General features: G+C 38.7%; 1 protein-coding gene across 2 annotated transcripts in view; it reads right to left on the bottom strand.

Moving 5' to 3' along the window:
- Positions 1–292: 292 nt before the first annotated feature.
- Positions 293–21,325, bottom strand: part of HEATR1 (HEAT repeat containing 1) — a 34,926-nt gene continuing 13,893 nt past the window's right edge. For both annotated transcript variants that reach the window (XM_064708472.1, XM_064708473.1), the window contains 28 exons: positions 20,826–21,009; positions 20,412–20,560; positions 19,558–19,750; positions 18,841–19,013; positions 18,338–18,505; positions 17,251–17,493; positions 16,368–16,499; positions 15,858–15,964; positions 14,659–14,802; positions 13,792–13,910; positions 13,405–13,526; positions 11,820–11,948; positions 10,362–10,592; positions 9,560–9,686; positions 9,092–9,255; positions 8,430–8,476; positions 7,630–7,753; positions 6,709–6,849; positions 6,204–6,493; positions 5,317–5,467; positions 4,628–4,786; positions 3,830–3,964; positions 3,476–3,580; positions 3,214–3,382; positions 2,363–2,517; positions 1,860–2,018; positions 1,066–1,174; positions 293–684 (listed from right to left, as the gene is read on the bottom strand). In XM_064708472.1, the coding sequence (XP_064564542.1) occupies positions 596–684; positions 1,066–1,174; positions 1,860–2,018; positions 2,363–2,517; positions 3,214–3,382; positions 3,476–3,580; positions 3,830–3,964; positions 4,628–4,786; positions 5,317–5,467; positions 6,204–6,493; positions 6,709–6,849; positions 7,630–7,753; positions 8,430–8,476; positions 9,092–9,255; positions 9,560–9,686; positions 10,362–10,592; positions 11,820–11,948; positions 13,405–13,526; positions 13,792–13,910; positions 14,659–14,802; positions 15,858–15,964; positions 16,368–16,499; positions 17,251–17,493; positions 18,338–18,505; positions 18,841–19,013; positions 19,558–19,750; positions 20,412–20,560; positions 20,826–21,009 (4,218 nt within the window). In that variant the 3' untranslated portion in view covers positions 293–595. The remainder of the gene's footprint in view (positions 685–1,065; positions 1,175–1,859; positions 2,019–2,362; positions 2,518–3,213; positions 3,383–3,475; positions 3,581–3,829; positions 3,965–4,627; positions 4,787–5,316; positions 5,468–6,203; positions 6,494–6,708; positions 6,850–7,629; positions 7,754–8,429; positions 8,477–9,091; positions 9,256–9,559; positions 9,687–10,361; positions 10,593–11,819; positions 11,949–13,404; positions 13,527–13,791; positions 13,911–14,658; positions 14,803–15,857; positions 15,965–16,367; positions 16,500–17,250; positions 17,494–18,337; positions 18,506–18,840; positions 19,014–19,557; positions 19,751–20,411; positions 20,561–20,825; positions 21,010–21,325) is intronic.

Here is a 21,325-nt window from a genome sequence, read left to right as displayed (position 1 = left end):
TCTTAGTACCAGTCTAATGAACCAGCACCTCATGGTGCAAAACAAATAGTAATTTTTTGGGTAAATCCATTATCATAGCAAGCAATTTATTCTTGAACTTCAGCTAATCAGTAGCAGTCTTTAAAGACTGTAAAACAGATTTAGTTTCCACATGAATCATGGCTTCTTGGAAGTTATTTTTCAGTATCTTCAGTGGGTATACGTTTTACTTCCCTACAGCTGATAGAGAAAACCAGATTTTCAGGACTGCAGTGCATTGGTCTAGTGAGGACCATGATTGGAGCGTGACAGCCCCTCCACTGGGACAGTAACTGTATGCCCTGAGCACAATGGAATTCAGTAAGTCTCGCATGTTGTCATTCAGGATTTGTTCATAGCCTGCACCAGTTTCCCATTGTTAAGTATAGAGCAGTTAAGGAAGTCATAAGGAAAGTTCCCAGTCCATCCAGAAATTATAAAGCCAGATTCTTAAAATATTTTATTAAAAAGTTAAAATCTTGTCTCTGATAAAAACTGTTATGACAGTTTGCCTGTAACACCTGAATGTGTAAAGCTTACACAATTCAGACAACATTTGAAAATTAAGGGCATAAAATTAGAAGTAGCTTTGGAGTGGTTCTCCCAAAATGACTTCCAGCTGTTGAATTGTCTTCTGACATTGTTGTTCAACTTCTTCACATTCATCTAGAAAAAGAATTTGAGCAGGAATTAAGTAGAGCAGTGATTACAAGGCTACCCAAGGAAGGCTTCACCATCAAGGTTAGAACCATCCTCAAACACCATATATGAAATTATTACTCAGAAATATTTTGTCACTGAACTAGGCAACTCTTTCTACTACTAACAGTGATCTCAAACTTGCACATGGGGAGATGTGCAAAGGCTACAACACTGAAGAAGCCACCATAATTTAACTGAACTTCATGAATGTTTAACATAATCCATTTTGGTTTGCATTTTGCACAGTATAAGCTACCATATACAAATTCATAAGATTTATAGCAGTTACAACAGTGAGCCTGTCTGAATCTGAAATGAGTCACTAATGCCACTTTAGAACATTACCTTCCATAAGCTCAGCTAAGAATGGAATAGATTCTGGTAGCAGGACCAGGTAGTTCTCCTTCAGTTTTTGTGCAACTTCTATCAAAGCAAGCAGGGCAGCAAATCGGACCTAAACCAAAACAATTACATAAGGAAACAAACATTACAGTATAGTTCCCTGTTTTCCCCTGCCCTAACCTTCCTTCCATTCATTGTAAGGTTATAATCTCTCATTACTGAAGGGAACTAGTTTTAAGCTAATTTAAATACTAACATCTGGGTTAACATAACAACAAATACAAAAGAGGTTGTAAGAAGCAGGTAATGTTGGAAGTTATTTGATATAATGGACTTTAACTTCCTGTCACAATGCCACTTCCACTCTATCAGGGCTTAGCTCAGCACTGTGAAAAACCAAGTACACTCCCTTGATATCTGTAACCTGTCAATAGGAGAGTCTTGACAAAACACTATGAACAGGTCTGAAAGCTGATATGTCTTCCTGTTACTCCTCTAAAGTGCCCCTATCTTTGTACACAAACAAATACCTCTTATTCCAACAGATACCAAATCTTAAAAAAAGCCCAAACCCCACAGCATGAAAGACATGGAATATTAACTGCTTACAGCTAGAGCAGAAGAGCATGTTGCACCCATCCCTACAACTTGGGAATACTGTTGTACAGCACCAGTATTTTAGTTTAGGCTACTATTTCAGCAATGACTTGGTTAATTCTGACTTCTGATTTTGGGAGCACTGTTCCCATTTTCTAGCACGACAAACAAAACCAATTCAAATTCTGATGGCTCCCAACCTTAGGAGAACTGTGCCTTGTCTTCAGCAGGATCTGGTAGTTCAGTGGTTTCCAAAGAGAATCATCTGCCATTGCCACTGAAAACTGAGCTATGCAGGGTATCAGGTGTGCTGTCACTCTTTCCTGGAACTTCTCATCTCCTCCAAGCACATTTTCTAGCTGTGGAAATAAAACAGATCCAGGCTCAGATAAACCAGCCAAAAACACTTCTAGCTTTGGCTTTCAGGTACTCAAGAATTAAGTCAGAGCTCATCAGTGGGAGTGCACTGATCTGCAAGAGCTCAGTAAACATGCATAAACCTTACAGAATGAAGAAATTAAAAAAAGGATACGAAAAGTCAGTAATTCAGAGCCTTAGGCAAAGAAATCAATTCTGTCTATGGCCCAAAAATGATGAACTAATGCGCCCTTTTTTATTAAGGGAGAGGACTGATATCTGATTTCTTTTGTTAACTATGGAAAAAAAAAACAGCTATGAATTGTTTCTGTGGATTTGTCAATACCTGATCGACCAGAGGCTGCATCAAGGTTTCTGCTCTTTCTTTACTCAGGAACTTCTGCGTGTCAAACAGGAAGAGCTTGTGCAGACAGTCCATGGTGAACTGCAACAGTAGACAGCTCTTTTCTGTGTTATTGTCTGAGTCAAAGAAAGCTTCATCTACACATGAGCCAAGGAGAAGAAAAAAAATATCACCAACAGAATGAAAACACAAAACTTCCCACAAAACTGCAGGACAGAAACATTGCTAGTCTGTCAATGTAGCTATGGGATGTACTACATAGCAATTATGCACTCATCACTCAGAACAATCAAGTGGATGTGATACATTATCTGGCTTTGAGCTACTGCCCCAGCAAGTCTGCTACTGATGGAAATAAAAGAGAATAGCCACTGGCTACAGAAGTGCTTGGCCATATCTGTGGATATGGAGAATTTCTTCAGGTCACAACTGGGATGGGCAAAATTTCCCACAGAAAATAATAACATCTATTTTTGCCCAAGAAAGCAGAGGAGTCTAGATACACCAGGCAGCATATAAGAGAAGTCAATGAATGAAAAAGGAAAAAGAGAAACCCTCTTTCTATACAATTTCATACTCAGGGAAGCTCACTGGGTCTGACAGAAAATTTTCATTTGGTCACAACATTGTAATAGCAGCCCCATGCCTATGGATGAAAAACGTCCTTTGGTTCCATCAGAGAAAGATTTCTCATTTACCACAGGAAGAAAAAAGAGAGAAATGAATTATGTGTGCTGTGAAATAAATCCCGTAAGACTAAAATTTCTGCAATTAAAATTAGCCTCTCAGCAATCAAGACTAAGCCTCTCTGTAGCCAGTAATTGACAACTTACCAGTTTTAGAAATGTTGACCTGGTTCAGTGTCTCAGCAAACGGCTTCACTAAGTGACCAGCAAAGAGGGTGAAGAGCCCCTTGAGCTTGTCTGCAATGCAGTCTGCTATGCGGTGGAATGTCAGCAGCCTGTCTCTTAGGGCAGCCTCTGTTTTGGACCAATCAAAGAGCTGAAAGTGAAAGGCAGATTAGCTGTTTCCTGTGTCTGTGCACTGGAAAACACAAACATGCTGATGCAGATGAATTACATTTAGACTTCTTACCTTGAAGAAGAGGGGCCTGAAAGAAGCTTCGGAAAGTTTCATAACCATACTGATTAGACAGTCAATAATGTAAGCCTCTATCTTACCAACTTCCTCTAAATCATCCTAGAAAAATCAGAAAACATAATTCTAAGTTTGAAATGTAAGAATTTGAGCTTTCAAAGCACATTTTAATTTTGTCTATTTCAGACTAAATACTTAACTACCAGGTTTTCCACCATAAAACCAATGTGGAACAGAATATCTGATACCCAGAATTTCAGAGCACGTGTACAATGGAATCTTTTCTTAAGCAAGTGATGCAATTGGCATGTAGAGAGGTGCAGCTGCTGCTCATCCTCCCAATTGAGCTACCTCGGCATGCTCTGTTCGGAAGTCCAAGACTTTCATGAAAAATGCCGTCAGTTCAGGCTGATGGGAGATCAGGTGCTCCTTCTCCATACCAGTAATGTGCTCCTTCAAAATGTTCATAAGGGGACTCAGGCAGTTCTGCCAAAACAAAAGCAGAGCAATGCAAAGGCAACTGTGATATTGACAGTAATTGAAAAACATAACTAGGGAATTGGATTTACGTACTTCATGCATTTACTCACTGAAATACCGTTGATAAAATAAATAAGCTTTTCCCCTGTACTTTTGAGGGCTTAAGTTAGTATGATTCCCAAAAAGCCTTTTGTCTACCTTCTGCCATACTGGAGAAACTTCTCACTCACTCATGTTCCTAGCACATAAATGAAGTCCTTTATGAATGGGATGATCTCCAAAGCATTCATCATCTAACATGCAAAGGACATTGAAGTGGTGGATCTCTTCCAGATCTACCTTTCCTGAATCACTGCAGCAGTACAAAAAATTCCAGAGATAATAATATAACGACTATGGCAGATTTGGCTGGGATGGAGTTGGTTCTCTTCACAGCAGCTCACATGGTGCTGTGCTTTAGATCTGTGACCAAAGCAACGCTGATTACACAGCGGTGTTTTAGCTATTGCTGGACAGTGCTTGTGAGACTTCCTTTGTTTCTCACTCTTCAGCCACAGCGAGGAGGATGGTGGTGGCCACAGTGCCAGGAGGGGACACAGCTGAACCAAATTTTGGCTCTGTTTCTTCTCCATCTTTCTGACAGTACTGGGGGATGAAGAAAGCCCTTACCTTGCGGGTATGCAGCACTTCACTGTAACACTTGGTGACCGCAGGCAGCAGTATGCGGGGAGCCAGCCTCGTCGCTAGGATGGATTTCAGTGCTGCTACACGGACACTGATCTGGGAAGTGGGACCGAACTCGGCCACAATCTTTTCCAAGCGGACAACCTGTGAGGAATCCCAACAAAAGTTAGGCCTACTCAGCAACTTAAGATTTTATTTTATAGTAGTTGTCTGCTTCAAATGTCAGACAGGAATTTTGCTGTTCGCACCACTTGGAACACCTTATGCTAAGGTCTGTGTACAAAGCCTCACTGTCTTCAGAGGACACACACTGAAAAATGCCCATGTCAGCAGCAGAGGGTTAGAATGACTCCCACAAGAGTGTCAGATACACATATGAGGAGACTGAATATTACAGAATGATTCTTTGTGATTCACCTCCCTTTACAAAGAGGAAAAATATAACCTGAGGGAGGAGAAGGAGATGCTTTTAGGTTCTGTATCTGAGTTACCTGCAAAAGAAGGTGAGTAGAAGAGTGGTTATGAGCTTTCACAAAATTGGCACACACTCCTACTTCAGTTTCAGAGATAAGAAAGTAATCTCTGGGATTACTGGATACTAAAAAAGTAATTCTTCTGGGATCTGGGCAAGTCCTGTCCCCCCCTTACAAACCTGTAGGAGTCACAGAGCTCACCTGCAACAAGCACTCCAAAAGGTAAGGACTAAGGAAGTGTGGCAGTGTTTCTGCAACCTTTAGCAGAGCAGTGATGGCACTCAGCAGGTAAATCTCATTGGATACCAGCTCCTTCTTACTTTTTAAAGTCTTCAAGAGTGCCGGCATCAGCCTGTGAATAACCACACATAAAGAGAGAAATGTGAAATAACTGACCATTTGGAGGTATGTTTCCAATCCAATAAATCCATCTGTTAAGCCTGCAGGGACAATTTTCAGAAGAATTTTTACATGTGTATTCAAGAAAGCTCAGTATTCTAGGCTCACTGTCATATTTTATTTTGAAGCTAATGAAGGATATTAAATTTAGAGTCACAGAATGGTCTGGTCAGATGAAATCTTTAAAGATCATCTAGATCAACACTTTTCACTCTATCAGGTTACTCAAAGCCCTGTCTTTAGTTTAAAGATTTAATGACAATAAGAGACTTGTATTTGTAAAGAAATGAAACAGTTTTACAAGGAACAAGTTAGATACTTGGATTCTTCTTGGATAGGGAGAATAAAATAATGTAGCATGAAGGGTTTTCAACAGTTTTTAAATGCAATTTCTTCTACAGAAAAAATACCAACTATGGTCTGATTTTTCTAAAGCCATAGAGGTTGCCTCTCTAGCAGCAGACTCCATAAGGAACTCTACTGTGCATTATAAAAGTCTTGCAATTTTTCCCACTAGTTTCTTAGTTCTATGACCACAAAGCACCTTCAAGCACGAGAAATATTTTTAATCTTGTCTGCACAAAACACACACAGGGGCAGACTGCTTTCATCAGCATTCCTTCAGTAATGCATTTTGGTGTAACTAACTCCTGCTGCAGCTGGTGCTGTTAAGAAGAACCCAAGAGTACCTTGGAAGCTGAGGTATTGCTTGGGCTTTCAGTGTACAGGTGACCTCAGCTATACACAGCAAAGCACTTCCCATCACATTTTTTTCTTCCTTCTCTGAAGAAATGAGATCAATGGCTGTTTTCAGAACAGGCACAAATGGCGCTGGATTTTCTGTGCCAAAACCTTTGCAGAGCAGCTTGAGGCTGAACAAAGCAGTCTGCCTGTTGATGGCCTGCTCCTCCTCTTCCTCCTTTCTTCTGCACTTGACAATGGCAATGAGCTCAGGAACCAGCTCTAAGAGCTGCAGGATCTGAGAGGACAGGAGAACACACACATCAGACATTCAGTGAGAAGCTCAGGACCTGCAAGCTAGCTGTGGGCAGGTAGCCTTCGTGTCACTGCTCAAGAGCCCTTGCCAGGCTTGGCACTGGCATGTGCCATCTTTACAGGGGGTCAGGCACTTGCACATGAATCTCTCTCTGGGTACTTCTGCTAAAGGAACTGGGTTTAAGCCCTTTGCCTCACCTGGCTCTTGTGCCACTTGGTGCGCTGCTGCACCTTGTTGTTCAGGAGGTCCATGGCCTTGCGTCTCACCGACGGCAGCTGATTCATCATCAGCCCCCCAATCACAGGGATGAAGGTTTCTGTTGGCAGTAAGGCATTGACCTACAAGGCAACAAACAAAACAGTACCAGAAAAGCTTTTGCATGCACTGTGACATGGCAGCCTCCTGATAAGACTCTCTTCAACTTCCCTCATGGGTTTCAAGAACAAAGAAGATGGGACAAGCCAGCAATGCTGTATCTGAGGCATGCAAAACAACAAAGCAGGTTCCAGCTTTGTTGTGTTCACTGGCTGCTAAGCAGCCATTATCCACTAGCTCTGAGATTTCCTCAGCAAGTCCTTTTGTCCACCCTTGTGAGCTCTATCCCTCTTTACCCAAAATAATTCTGCGAATGCCCTCTCCATGTACATCATGAAAACTGGAATATGCTTTACAGGTAAAAAAAATTCCAACAAGATAGCCACTCAAATTCTACAAATACATTTCTAATCAGAAAAAATAGTAAGAGGAAAAGTGTAAGGATTTAATTGCATGTAGAAATATGCAACAGCATTAGCTAAATAATTTTATGAGTTAACAGTGAGAAATGCTGCCAAGAGCCATTTTTCTCCACCAGACATAGTGAAGGGACTGCTTATAGCCAGTAGAACATTAAACTAAAGGAAACAAGCATTCCTGATTTTTGTTCTGCTTGTCCTAAGAAGCTGTTAGCTGTTGTTATTCAGGTTGTTAGCTGAGTTTAAACATTGATGTAGCAGGCTGCAGACCATCCAATGAAATATAGTACTAATGCAACAGGAAACCCTACAAAGTTTATAATCATATCAACAAGCAAAAGCAGCAATGTCCCAGTGCTAACCATGGGGGCTAGTGAGACTTACTTTATCCAGCATATCATAGCACTTGCTAAGCAGAACCCTCCAGAATTTGGCTGTTGGCTTGTCCACATTTCCTTCCACTGAAGATGCCACAGTGTTTATGTACTGAAGAACTTCTTCCAACAGCCTAGACAGAAAGGAAGTAACTTTCAGCAAGTTACAACGAGACTAAAGAAGTCTATTGTTATTACTGGAAAGCATAAAATCTTACAAGGCAGCAAAAATACAAGGAAATGAAACAGAAAAATTTAAAAGTGAGCATTCATGGAACACAGCATTTAAATAAATCTTACACCCTTTTTCTCTTGGAACAAACATACAAGCTAGGCCTCTGCAAAAGAAACCCTCAATCTCCCTATCACTGCCTTTTACAGCACAATGGCTGTAAAATCAAAGTGTGACCTTTGATTACACCAATACAGAGGCACCTGTGAACAATGATCTTTTTTTTTTTTTAACCAATGAACCAATATATTTTGCTAAAAATCTCAAATTCCTTTGGTGATTCAGACATGAATAGCCTGACAATTATGGCAAAGCATGTAAATAACCTCTATCAAAAATACAAAAAAAGAGTGGACATTGGGTAGAGCAATCTTTCAGAAATAAAAAGTTTCACATTCCATTAAAAGAAAAAAAATAAAACAAAAACAAGTAACGTGCACATAATAAATACTGCTTGTTGCAGAGGACATTTAAAAAGTATCATTAGAGTAAAAGATATTCTAATGGCACTACACCTAAAGATATTCCTGGGTTGCACTAAAAGCTAAAAATAGGAGTAGGGCATATTTAAAGCATACCTCTGTTCCAACTCCTGCAGCTCTTCTGGTTCTTCATATTCAACTATCTGGTTTAAAAAGCAAGAATGAAAATATGAAACTTTCCTCCCCTCATTAAACTAAAATGCCAGAATACACTAATTTGGTTTTTCTGAATCAAATGTCCACTAACATGGTAATTATGAGTACCTACATCTGTATTTAAGCCATCATTCTAGAAGGAAATTTGAGAACCTTGGGCAATGCAGTCACATTAGCAAATGCAGCTCATGCTGGTGGACAATTTTCAGCTGAAAAACTGGGTCTACCTGCTAGAGTCAGAGCCTGAAATTCACAACATTTTGTCTTTACAATTAACACCATGAATCCCACACTGAATTTGGAGTTAGGCTGTGAGTGAAATCCCAAGCTCCATAAAGCCAGTGGGAATACATTGGAGTCAGAATTTCACTTGGTTACCTATGCATCAGTCACATAAATGGAGACTGTCTGGAAAAGCCTTATTAAAAATAACATTACTGAGAGGTTTCAAAACTGTGCCAATAAAGGTGTCAGCACGATACACTGTACAGTGCCCCCACTTTGAACATAAAGTCATACTAAAAAGTAAATTACACCTCAGCTATTACAATATGGCACAATCACTTACTGTGATCAGTCTAGAAGCAAACTGCCATTATTACCTTTTTCACAAAACTCTGAGAAGACAGAAGCTGTGACATGAAGGAGACTGACAAGAATTTGAAATGCCGGAGTTGTTTGTCGGAGTGAGATTCCACATTAAAGAGCTGCCCCTCCTGATTTTTTGGCTTTGTCTTACACGTTAACTTCTTTGTCCCAGGATCATCTGTTGAAGACATTGACAAAACAAATTTGCATCCAAAAATTGAAGCTATTTCATTTCTGATCACAGAAACAAAGTAAAATTACAGTTGATCAAAGTCCCATCCAGCCTGGCGCTGAACGCTGACGAGGATGGGGCACCCCCCACCTCCCTGAGACACTTGTTCCAGTGCTTCACCACTCTCAGAGTAAAAAGCTTCTTCCTTATATCTAGTCTGAAGCTATCCCTTTTCAGTTTAAAACCACTACCCATTGTCTCCTATATTAGGACGATTTACATGCATTTGCTGTCTCTGCTTTGTGGTTACCTTCTTTATTCTCTGGCAGCTCTGTCAGATACTGGATTATCTTCATCACGCTCTGGAACTGAGAACATACATTAAATTCGCAGCAGATGGAAATCCAAAATTCAGTGTCTGCTTCCAGAACAGCATCCTGTTAATGGTTCAGAAAAAAAAAATAAATATTTCAAGGATTAAGAAAGGATATTTCTATCAATACTAATAAAAATACTCGAAAATGCCTCAGTGAGCTTGTGAAAATGCCATGCTGAGCTGGACACTTCCAGGATTAACACCAGTGGTAAAAGCAGCAAGCCCTTGGAGACAACAAAGCTCCAGAGGGTAAAGAGAGAGATTAAACTGCTGCAGCAAAGACTATCTTCTCCAATGTTCCTTTAATAATTCTTTCTGTTTCCCCCATAAACTATGCTTTCACCTAATCTCAGGGCCTGTCTACACAAAAACTTATTAGGGTTTTCATCTTAGTCTGTAGAGAAAGACCAGTATCATGTTCCACAAACACAACTGAAGGGAAAAAATCCAACTTCATTACTACTGAAGCACTACATAATTAGATTATCAGCTCTTCAGATCAAGGATTGCTACACAATATGATCTGATCTATTGTTCAGGCCCCAGGACACAGCGCTATTGAATGTGCAGTACAAGTCACAGCCAACCCCACCATCAGGTTCTGCTGTAGCACAAATCCAGAGCTCACTACCTTTTCCAGCATGACCTGGGGCTTATTAGGAACTCCCTAAAGGCAAGACTGTGATGAAAAGAGATCAGGCTCTCAGGGAAAAAGCTGACCCCTCAGCCTGCTAACCTTGTCTGTGCTTGGTGTCGCTGTCACAGTTTTGGTCACGTACTGCTCGAAGAGCAGCACCAGGAGAACCCAGAGGAATTTGTCTCCTCCCACCGTAGTGATCAGCTGGGACAGGATGGGCAGGCGCCGGTGCTCCGGCACGTGGGGCAGGGCATCCACAAACACGCGAATGACCTTGATCACCACCTCCTCCACGCTTCCCGAGGACTCCGACAAGTCACTGTCTTCAGCCTGGCCACAAACACAGCAGTTCACACACGTTACTGCAGCAGGGTACAAGGCCTTTCTTGCAACTTCAGAAAATAAGAGAGGGCACTAAGTGCCAGATAGCAGCACTGCCAAATGCATAATCTCAAGGAAAATCTAAGTGCTCCCAAGAAAAGTTTGTAATCATACGGTTCTTTTGCAGTGTTAAAGGAAGATGCTTCAAATAAAATTTAAAAAAGGGAGAAAAAAAAGAACAAAAAAGAGAAAAACTACTTGACATCAGCTGAAACAAACAAGACATTATCAAGAGAAAGCAAAGCCACATCCTTCAGAAAACTTTGAGTTAGGGTCTTAGATTCAAGGGCCTAGGAAAAATAATATACATGGGCTACATGGCCTCAAGTAACAGAAGTCTCTTCCCACATGTAATAATCGTGTGCCACAAATAATTTGTCACAGAAACTTGTGCAGGCTGCTAGGAAAGGTTTTAAAGAAAAAAATTAAAGAAATCAATTTCTCTCTCTTTTTATATAACAGAGAACTATAACTGATGAGGATATATAAGGATGAAAAATGTGTACACATACAATTAAATGTAGTCTGGGAAATCCTCAGCCCATTATCGAAAACATTTTTTTTTCTCAATTCACTTTTACATAACATTATACATCATGTTTCATGTTTAAATCTAATTATGATCCAGAATCAAGATTTCTTTGGTGCAAGAGAAATCTGACTGAAGAAACTGTTGATTTGAAAAACAAGGATCTGTTTTTGTTTTGATTGATAGCCATTTATCTAAGAGGTCCAGGCAAAATCAAGAAAGGCCCCACAAACACCAGCAGGAAGAATAAAAGCACTTCCACTTCTTTCAAACCACATCTACTATTCCTATGACCATGACATATTATAGAACTAATAACCAGATTCTTCCTTCCAATGGTTCCTCTACTGAACTTGCCTGTTATTTTTATGACAAAAAGCTTGAACTTAAAGTATGTTTCAGGACCTCTCAACGTACAGTTGTGGTAATTTTGGCTAAACCATTTATAAAGTGCAGAAACTCAAGACTGAAAAGAAGCAGCAGTCTGATGAACTTGGTCAGAGACACAGAAGTCTGAATTACATTATATTACATACAATTTAATGTCTATAAAAATAATCCTAGAGTAGGTGACAACTTATTCTACCACCAATATTCTAAATAAAGTTACTTAATTAATAATCTTTCCATTAAGAAGACAAATGTACCTGTATAAGAGCAGGAATAATCATCTGCACTGTCTTGTTAATGACTTGGAAAGTGTAGGTATCATCCAGACGCAGGACATTTGCTCCCATGAATGTAAAAATGGGCATGATGTTGTGAAGAACTTTATCCTGGAAAAGAAGAGATGAAATTAGTTCATGCTGCTGTGCATATTGTACCTTGAGGCATTTCTCATTCCTACAAATGACACTAGATTCCTATTAAAAAAACCCCAAAAATCAAAAGAGAATCATTATTATCTTTCAAAATCTCCTTAAATAAGTTTTAAATGCATATTGTCCCTTAATGCTACTTACTGTGTGATTGGTAGATTTCTAAACATTATTTAGAAACCAAGACACACATCCAAGCAACTAATTAGAGAGTGGAAATTGAGAATTTAGTGTGATAAAACACCTTGTATCCTTCAGTGCCAGGTGAAGACAAGTAAAACCAGCTATGAGGAAATCTGCAGAAGCACAAAATGTGGTTGTGGCAGATTCCAGTGATTTTCCCACCCACTTTTTTTTGTATCTGTAAAACATCTGCAATATCCACAATCATACAGTGTAAACTAACCAAACTAATTTCAATTTTTGGCTTTTTGGGGCCTAGACTGTAATCATACTAACCAATTTTAAAAAGGCTGAATTAGAGGTGTCATCTAGCTCAAAAGTTAGTTTCCTACATTTTGCCAGGACTTAGAGCAATAAATTATGGGCATATTTTTCATTTAGTTTTAGTGATTGGAAGAAGTGTTTTATATTTTAAAAGTGAGATTAAATGAATACAAAATGTTTCCTTCTATTCTGACCTTGACAATTTTTTAAGAGCCAATATTAATGTAAAACAAATACCTGACTCTCTAGCAGGTGATGGCAATAAGATGGAAAAAATACCCCCAAACAATAAAACTACAAAATCCCCCAAAAATTTATCAACAATATCACAGTTTTATCTTTAGGAAAACATGCTACCTTTCCAAACATGTGGAGAATATACTGAAGTGAATATAAAGATGCAAGCTGAGTTTGATACACCTGGGTACATTTTGCTGGTTTAGAGTTTCAAAGCAAAAGAATCTTAGAACAGTGTACAGTCAAATTTCAGTCCATAGAAGAAAAGGCCTGTTTCTTGGTCAATTAAAATCAAAACAACCCAGTTCTATTATCAACTACAATTTCATTTTTCAGTGTTGTACAAGATAGGAACTTGTAAGAATGCATGTGCTAACAGACCAGGTATTTTCCCTTTTTATATAAAAAAGCAGGAGAAAGAAGAAACAAGACATGAGAACTCTGACCAGAGTGGAAAGGTCAGGCAGGGCTGGTGTCAGAAAACTGCTTCCATTTCTACTGCACTCCACTGCGAGCCACAAATGGCCGGCGACCAAAGCATCAAGACAGATGTTTGTTTTTAACTAAAATGGAATAGAAAGCCCTTAAAGAGCAGGGACCCTGTCCATTTTGCCTCTGGCTCCTTTTCAGGAAGTTTTTCCCCACAGAACAGATCTGTATGTTCTTCACTCTACCCAATATTTGGAAACCAACGACAAGAGCCAACGCATAAATTCCAGGTGTTACTTACAGGAAATATTCCAGCAACAGCACTAAGGAGCAGCAGACAATGGTGGTGTGTCTGGGGCATTTTAGAATACCTGATGCACTGAACTATCAGCTCCACACTGAATTTTTCTTTGTCCAGGATATCTGCAGGTAAAAATACTCACTTATTAATACATCAGTGGCCAGCCATGTAGGAGCAAACAGTACACTCAAGCATTGTTTTTAGTGTGCAAACCATACCTAGTGCATCTACAAAAACGATTAGGAAGGTAAACTTTTTTACCCTCACAGAGAAATCCCTCTCTCCTCAACCAAACAACATAGACTGAGGAAGAAACCCAAGTTGAGACCATTGTTTTAATGCTGAGCTGTGAGAGAATTACCAAGAGATGAGTCTGGTGATTTTTACCTGCTGGGACCTTGCTACCATCTGATGACAATTTCTGACAGATGTTCAGCAGGCAGCTGAGGATCAGCTGCTTTGTATATTCCATATTTTCTTCTTTTGATGCCGCCCGTTCCAGACACCTATACATTAACGGAAAAAAAGAGATGCAAAAATAAGTAACCAAACTGCACATTAAGACACAAATAAGAAACTGCAATTTTAATTCCACATAAATTCTACACGGAGGCTTCCAAAAAGTCTTTGCCAAAAGTTTTGGCAAAGTTTCTTCGCCAAAAATTTCTGGTTTTTTGTCTTTAAATGCATCAACTGGTCTAATAAAAGACACATATCAAAGCACTGCCAAAAACTTAAGTAACGCCTGGACTATAATTGTTAGTCTATGTACAAGCAAGTCATAAGGAAAGAAAGACAAACACCCAATCTATATAAATTTACCCTAAGTGCCTGGATATAGGGCTGGCAGGAAAAACAATTATTTCCTTAGGTTACACTGGACTAAGACTGTTCCACAATGTATTGGGAGGAATTTCAAAGCTTAGAGAATTATAAAACTCTGCTGAAGACAAGAGTCCTGCCAATTATCCCAGTTTTAGCATAGGTTTCATCCTTCTTGGCAATCCCAAGCCCTCTGCCCAATACAGTTTTCACAGAAGAGAAGCTATGCATTAGGTAAAAATCTTACTGTTTCAAAAGGGAAAAAAATCATAACTTCCCATTCCCCTCCTCCTCCTGACTGGCCTAAAAGAAGTTCAGTTGAAAAAAGGCAAGCTAAGCTACAAAACATGGCAAAAAGCACAGACCCAGTAGCCCATATCTCCATGTTTGGGGTGTCTGCTGCAGCAGAGAGGGGTCCAGGCTCTGTTTTACCTGCTCAGAAGGTTGAAAAGTGCAGGCACCAATGCCTGCGGATGCCGAAGCTTCTTCTTATGCTGCAGTAACTCCAGAATAAGCATCACCCTCTGCCAGCTAGAGTGCTTTGTTGCTGGTGCCAATTCTGCACCTTGAGGCCTTCTAAAAAGACAGGACAAACAAGCATGGATTGTCAAAACAAATGCTACAGTGCTTCAGGAAACACACAGACACCCCCAAGTAAAAAAAAGACAATTCTTCTTTCACATAGTATTGTACATCCTTTACTGCTGCTCCCTGGAGGGGTGGCAGTGTGTGGGCTTCTGACTGAAGCAGCAACACATTTTAAACAAACAGCAAAAAAATTTCGGACTGAACTTGAAAAAACAAGTGTTTATTGGAAACAATTCTGGAAGTGGGGTGGAAAACAAAAAAAAAATCTGTTGCCAGGTAACTGTCCAAATGATGATCTGCTTGCCATCCAGGAAACTTCCTTCTCTGGAAATACTAGTGGTTAACACACTGACTATGCAGGCAATGGGGGAGAATGTATGAGTATGTCTGTTTGTAAACTGTGACAGGTACAGTTTACAGATGGGTCCATCTAATAGGTGATAATTATTCAAAATGGTTAAGTGAAGGAAAATTAGAAAAGCTATTCCAGGTCAAATCAGGAAAATTAACTCAGTACCCTGTTTCAATAGGGCTGAAAGAATGTTTAAAGACAGTAAGTACAGTGAACAAAACAGTTCCTCATGAGAATGGAGAGAAGAAATAGGACAAAGATTTAAAAATTAGTGATTATATTACCACCTTACTGGAAACAAACCACTATTTTTGAGTCAACTAATGAATATTTTGATGAACATCTGTTAGGTTTCAGCCAAGTGTATGTAATTTGTCCATGCATCTATATTTTAAACTAACCTTACCATTAACAAAAATCAATCTTGTGCAACTGTGCCATGATTCTATAACAGCAACTGTCAAAATTAAATATACTGGATTTTTAAATACATTTTGATTGTATTTCCATAAGCTCTCAAACAGTGACACGAGTTGGTTTCTCCATGCCAAAAGTAGCTTGGATTTATTTTACTGTGAAAAGAAGAAATGCTTGCTTGTGTTTTCAGTGCAAACTATACAAAGTATTAAGAAAATACATTTGGTGTTTTCAGACTGCATGGATAATACTTGTGGGTTTCTAGTTACTTTACCTCTGTTGCTGCATTTTCTGCCTTCTAGTCTGTTGAACAGTGGCCAGATTTTTGGTTTTCTCAGGAGGCTCCAGTTCTTTGACAATCTGCTCAGCACACACTGTAATCTGAAACAAAACAATAACAATGCAAGCACCAATGAAAATTTGTCACATAACATATCAGTGCTCTGCCTTTTTTAAAAACACATCTCTTTCATGCACATAAGTATATAATCCACGTATTCCTGTCATATTCCCAGAAAATGAAAATCAGTGCAGCAGAAAAGAAGTGACTTCTGCTGCATTCATTCACTTAGTGTAGTAAGTGACTGATAGGTGGCTATTAAAGAAACACCTTTTAAAAGCAGTCACTTAACAAAATTTTCATGCTATTAACACTATTCTTTGACAAGAAGCTTCCCATTCCTTTCCCACTATAAATGATATAAACAACAAGTGTTACTGAATGTAGGTGACACAAAATCACACTGCAATGGGTTTAAACATATTTCTGGAGGTTGCCACTTACCCCTTTAAACACACTGCTGATTGTCTGGGCACAAAGTGGGTTCTTACAGTCTAAGAGTAAGTCAAACAATACTTTTAGTAGCTTCTGTTGCACCATCCCATCTGAAACAGCTGCAAAGAATGGCTTAGTAATCTACAAAAGGGAAAAAAAAAAGATGCAGAGAGGTTTACTTTAAGAGGGTAACAAAATTGCAAAGTGTTGAATTAATATATGTTGGATTCTGTATGACACATCCTATCATGGAGTACTGCAAAAAACTGCATATTAACTACATACTTGTATATATCCAGGAATGGACATATACAAAAAGGGGTAGATCACAGGCACATGAAATATCCAACAGACAAACTGATTTCTGAAATTTTTCACACAACTGATTGGTGTGGGGAACAAACTTGCTGTTGCCAGCCTTTAGGAAGGACATGCCTACACCTGGCCAATGCAGGCCTGAATCTGTAGCTTCCTTCAAATGAAACTATTTCTCACCTACTGTATTTTGTTGACAATTTTTCCTCAGATGAAAAACATTAAGTAAAGCTCTTGCCTGACTGACAAAAGCCTAAAACCTGTGGAACAGCAGTATCTATAATGATACAGGAACTCATCTGCAAGCAAATACAGTATTGCTATTTTGTGCTTGTCAAAATGCAAAAAGTAGAGCAAGCAGCAATATCTCCTTCTGATAATTTTAAGAGTTCAAGTTTTGCAGCCTGTTTAGATGTTTCAAAGGCAGTATGGAGACACTGAAATCTTGTAGTAAAAAAAAGACAGGTCAAAAGCTATGGACTCCTCTCCACTGAAAGAGCCCTTGTAAATCCAATCTCAAACACTGCTAGCTGCTTTAAGCATAAAAATAAATAAAAGGTATTTCATAAAGCCATACCTGCCCAAGTGCTGTGATCTGAAATGGTGGAATTTCTTCGTATATTTTCTTGGCAGCATGCAGACTTTTGATAAATAAATCCAGACTATCGTCATTCTTGCTCAGGAGGGTGGCTGAATATTCATTAAACTTTCCAAGGATTAGATGCAGGAGAATGACTTCATCTTTAAACATTGCCTCAGCATTATCAGAGACCTTCTCTAGCAGACGCTCTAGTACAGGCAAGAGGTGAGAGAGAACCACCTGCAAACAGAGAAAATGCATAACAGGAGGTTTTATCCATTCTCAGTTTAACAACCTCCCAGTAGCACAGCTTCATTTTACTGCAGCATCCCCTCTCTTGGACCATACTGCACACAGTATTTTAGGCAGCAGCTGTTCAATTGGAAAAATATAAGGTATAATATGAGATTACCCCAAGTACCTGCTCATCTGCTCCTTAGCTATTTTCATTTGCAGAACAGTATTTCATAATTTCAAAGTACAGAAACAAGGTAATTTTTCCACCCATTTATGATTGCTGTTTTCCGCAAAACCCAAATGTGAAGCAAAACAACTAACGCCCTCTATGCAGTCCATAATCTTTTCAAGACATATACAACTGAACAGGACGTAAAAATTCAAATTTAATTCATTTTTTGAACTTTGAAGTCATATTTTCCAGCACTTGGAGAATTCTGAATATGCTAGATAAGACTAGGTTAATATATATAAAAGAAATTCACAGTCACTACTTGATACCTTGCAATTCTGTACAGAAAACTCAATGTTCACTTACCAAAGTAAGACATTTCTTCTGCAGCAATCTCTTCTGAAACAGTATTCTTTAGTAATATCAAGGAAATTTCTTTAAAAACTCCAATGCAAAATTCTGCAGCCATTACATTCCAGAAGGAGCATGCAAACATTTTATGTTTCATTAAACCATACTTTGCAGCTTCACTGCATATTACTGGAGGTGTCAACTTAATACCTAATAATCTAATACATTGTGGAATTATTTAACAGCATTTTTTCTAAATTATATGTGATTTCAGCATTTCACTCAAGTGCAGAATCCATAAAAAACTCAAAAGGCAGCACTTACTTCACCATGGACTTCATGAAGAATTTTCATTAAGTTTCTTGCAATATATGATGGGAAAATACGGTTCTGTACACAATCAAGTATGTTTTCCAAAGCTGCCAACAATTCTTTTTTCTGGGGTTTCTGTTTTGACTGTGTCTCAATATCCTCAAATAGAGTTCCCATAATCTGGTTCATTAGCAAAGTAAAAATTAAGTTATTTTCTTGCAATAAAAATGCCTTAAAGAACAATTATTTGATGCTTTCATAACACTGTCATCTATATATAAGCAGAGTTCTTCATCTGGAAATAAACCACTGTTAATGCCTCTTAGGTTCTCAGCCCTCTGCATGTAATAAATCACCTAAATGTTTTTATAGTTCCTAAAACAATTATAAGTCAGCCCACTATTGGATACAAAGACAAACAACTTTCCTGGTTAATTTGATTTCTTTTCTGTGAGACAGAAGCTCACAGCAGCAGACAAAACTTGTATTAATATACACCTTAATTAAAAAAATACCTGTGCTATGTATGTAGGGTCAGATACAATCTCTTCTGTCTTTTGCTCCAAATGCTGAAGGACAGGATGAAACAGAGACTCCTTTATTCCTCCCAAGGAATGGAGGCAGTTGAGAGCAGCCCTTCGAACTTCACTCACAGGACTAGCCAAGTTAATTAGCAAAGATACCACCACTGCAAGAACAATGAGGGAAGGAGGAAAAGAACAGAGTAAAGTGAGTGGTGAAAATTTTACTGCAGCTGTCCCTGAAGAGGCATCAACATTACTTGGGAATTAAGAAGTTGTCTCTTTTCACTGTAAGCCTCTAAGGTGCACAAAACCAATACGAGTCTCACAGACTCATGACTCTGAACTTCATCACAGTCCTTATACTCATGTGTAAGCTCAGAGCTCATATATTGCTACTGACTGTCACACCCTGAGACTGCACAGACAGTAATGTCCTGTGACTGACTCCTTCAGCACAGCCCTGTGCTACTTTAACACTTATAAAATCAAAAAAAAGTAGCTTCAATTACTTCAAGCTTGGACTTACAACTGCACCAGTGAATCAGCAAGAGAACTGTCTCAGCCCAGTGAAGCTGAACATAAATAACCTGAGATACCCTTCATGGTATAAAATATTGTAAAATTGCACAGAATTAAAAAGTACAGTGATTGAGTTCTAAGATGAGAGACAGACAGACCAACAGACAGACAGATAGAATTTTACTCTACCTGGAGATGATGGTGATAGCAGTCGTTTCTTGTTCTGGTCTGCTTGTGATTCAAGCAGTGCATAGCCAATATACAGAGCCTGAGTCTGTAGCATTGCACTGACTTCATAGTTCAGTTGATTTGAAAGGTTATAATTGTAACTCCATAAAATGGAAAGGAATTTGAAGAGAAGCTTTGAATTTTCTAGATGCTCCTTAAATTTAACACAAGGGAAAAGAAAAAAAAAAGAAAAAAGCACTTGTTTAATTTATTTGGCAAACTGCTACTGAAAACCTTTGATAAACCATCCCACCCACTTCAAAGGAGTACTTTGTCTCAGAAAGAGAACTTTGTCTCAGAACAACAGAGAAACAGTGCCTTTTGGGAAGAAAAAGTTATTGAGTAAACGCTGCACAAGGCCAGATGTTAATTACATATGCATGTGAAAAACCATGAGATGATGTAATAAGGAAACACAAAAGTTCTCCTAGAAGTTTTCCTTCTAGTTTCTGTATTTAAACACTAACAAATTTTACAAATCAACCCTTTGTCTTGCTACCAGTTAGAACCAAAACCTTTTCCTCAAACTTTAGGCACTTGATCTTGTCCTGCGAATCAGTGTTGTTTTCATCTTTGCCTCCAATAGTACATTTATCTTTTGTTTTTTAACTTTAGTTTTCCAGTATTACATTTAATTAGGGCCAAGTAACGCACCTGAAGCTTACACTTCCATCTCCTCACAGTACTTGAATGCCACAAGCAGTGTTGCATGACCTGTTGACCATTTTTCTCAGTTTTCCTTAAAAGTAATGCAACCATGAAATAGTTTCATGACTCTGACTCATCATTCAGAGCACCAAATGCAAAAATAATACCTTGAATAAGAGATTCATCAATGCTCTGTACTGAAGAGCATCTCTTCCCTCACTAGCTCCACTGACAAGCAGGTCAAACAGCCCCAAAATGATGTGCAGGTAGTCTCGGCTATCTTGCTTCAGAGATTCAGGATTCCACCAGTATATCTCTAAAAAATACAGGTTATAATTAAGACACAGCAGGTGCATAGGAACACCCTCAGAAACCAGGAGAAAACAGACATCTCTAGTTAAAAGAGGACAATACATTTGGTTGATTTCATGTTCACAAGTAAGCAATCTTTACAGATGTCACTAGCAAAGGAGAAAGTTAGGGAAGCAACATTTCCATGATTCCAACACCTTCTGAAGGGGAAAAAAAAACAACTTTCCTTTTTCAATGGTGTAAGTAACAGGCAAAATCTTAACACCTACCTTTTACAAAGGACATGGGAATTTTTAGGCCTTTAATGAAGTTTTTCAATAAGAACAGAACTATTGCTGACTCCTCTGCATGAGCAGTCTCATCACTTTTGAGCTTTTCTATATATGCAATTAACAAGTCCTCAGGCACCAAAGTGTCCTCTACTGTTTCAACAGACCAGCTTAGGGGAGTTTCCTGCGAATGAAAATCGATTTTAATGTATTCTGTCACAATTCCATGCAAAAGAAACCAGAAATTTAGCATTAAAATTCAGTAACATTTCATTTCCAACCTCCAAAGAGGTATCCTTATGGAGTGAATTACATATCTGATTTTACATTGAAACTTGCATCTGCAGTTTTAAAACCTATGCTAGCTCTTTCTACCATAATTACAGTGTACATAAATGAAGTAACAGAAGAGTAAAATAACAGTCTCTCTAAAATATCTCTTCAAAGGGATTGGGAATTGCAACATTTTTGACAGTCAGTTTAACACTTTCATCTAGCTC

The sequence above is a fragment of the Zonotrichia leucophrys genome, chromosome 3 (genome assembly GCF_028769735.1).
Source record: "Zonotrichia leucophrys gambelii isolate GWCS_2022_RI chromosome 3, RI_Zleu_2.0, whole genome shotgun sequence".
Classification (NCBI taxonomy): Eukaryota; Metazoa; Chordata; class Aves; order Passeriformes; family Passerellidae; genus Zonotrichia; species Zonotrichia leucophrys.
The sequence above is the reverse complement of the archived record's forward strand: the minus strand, read 5'-3'. Positions and strand labels throughout refer to the sequence as shown.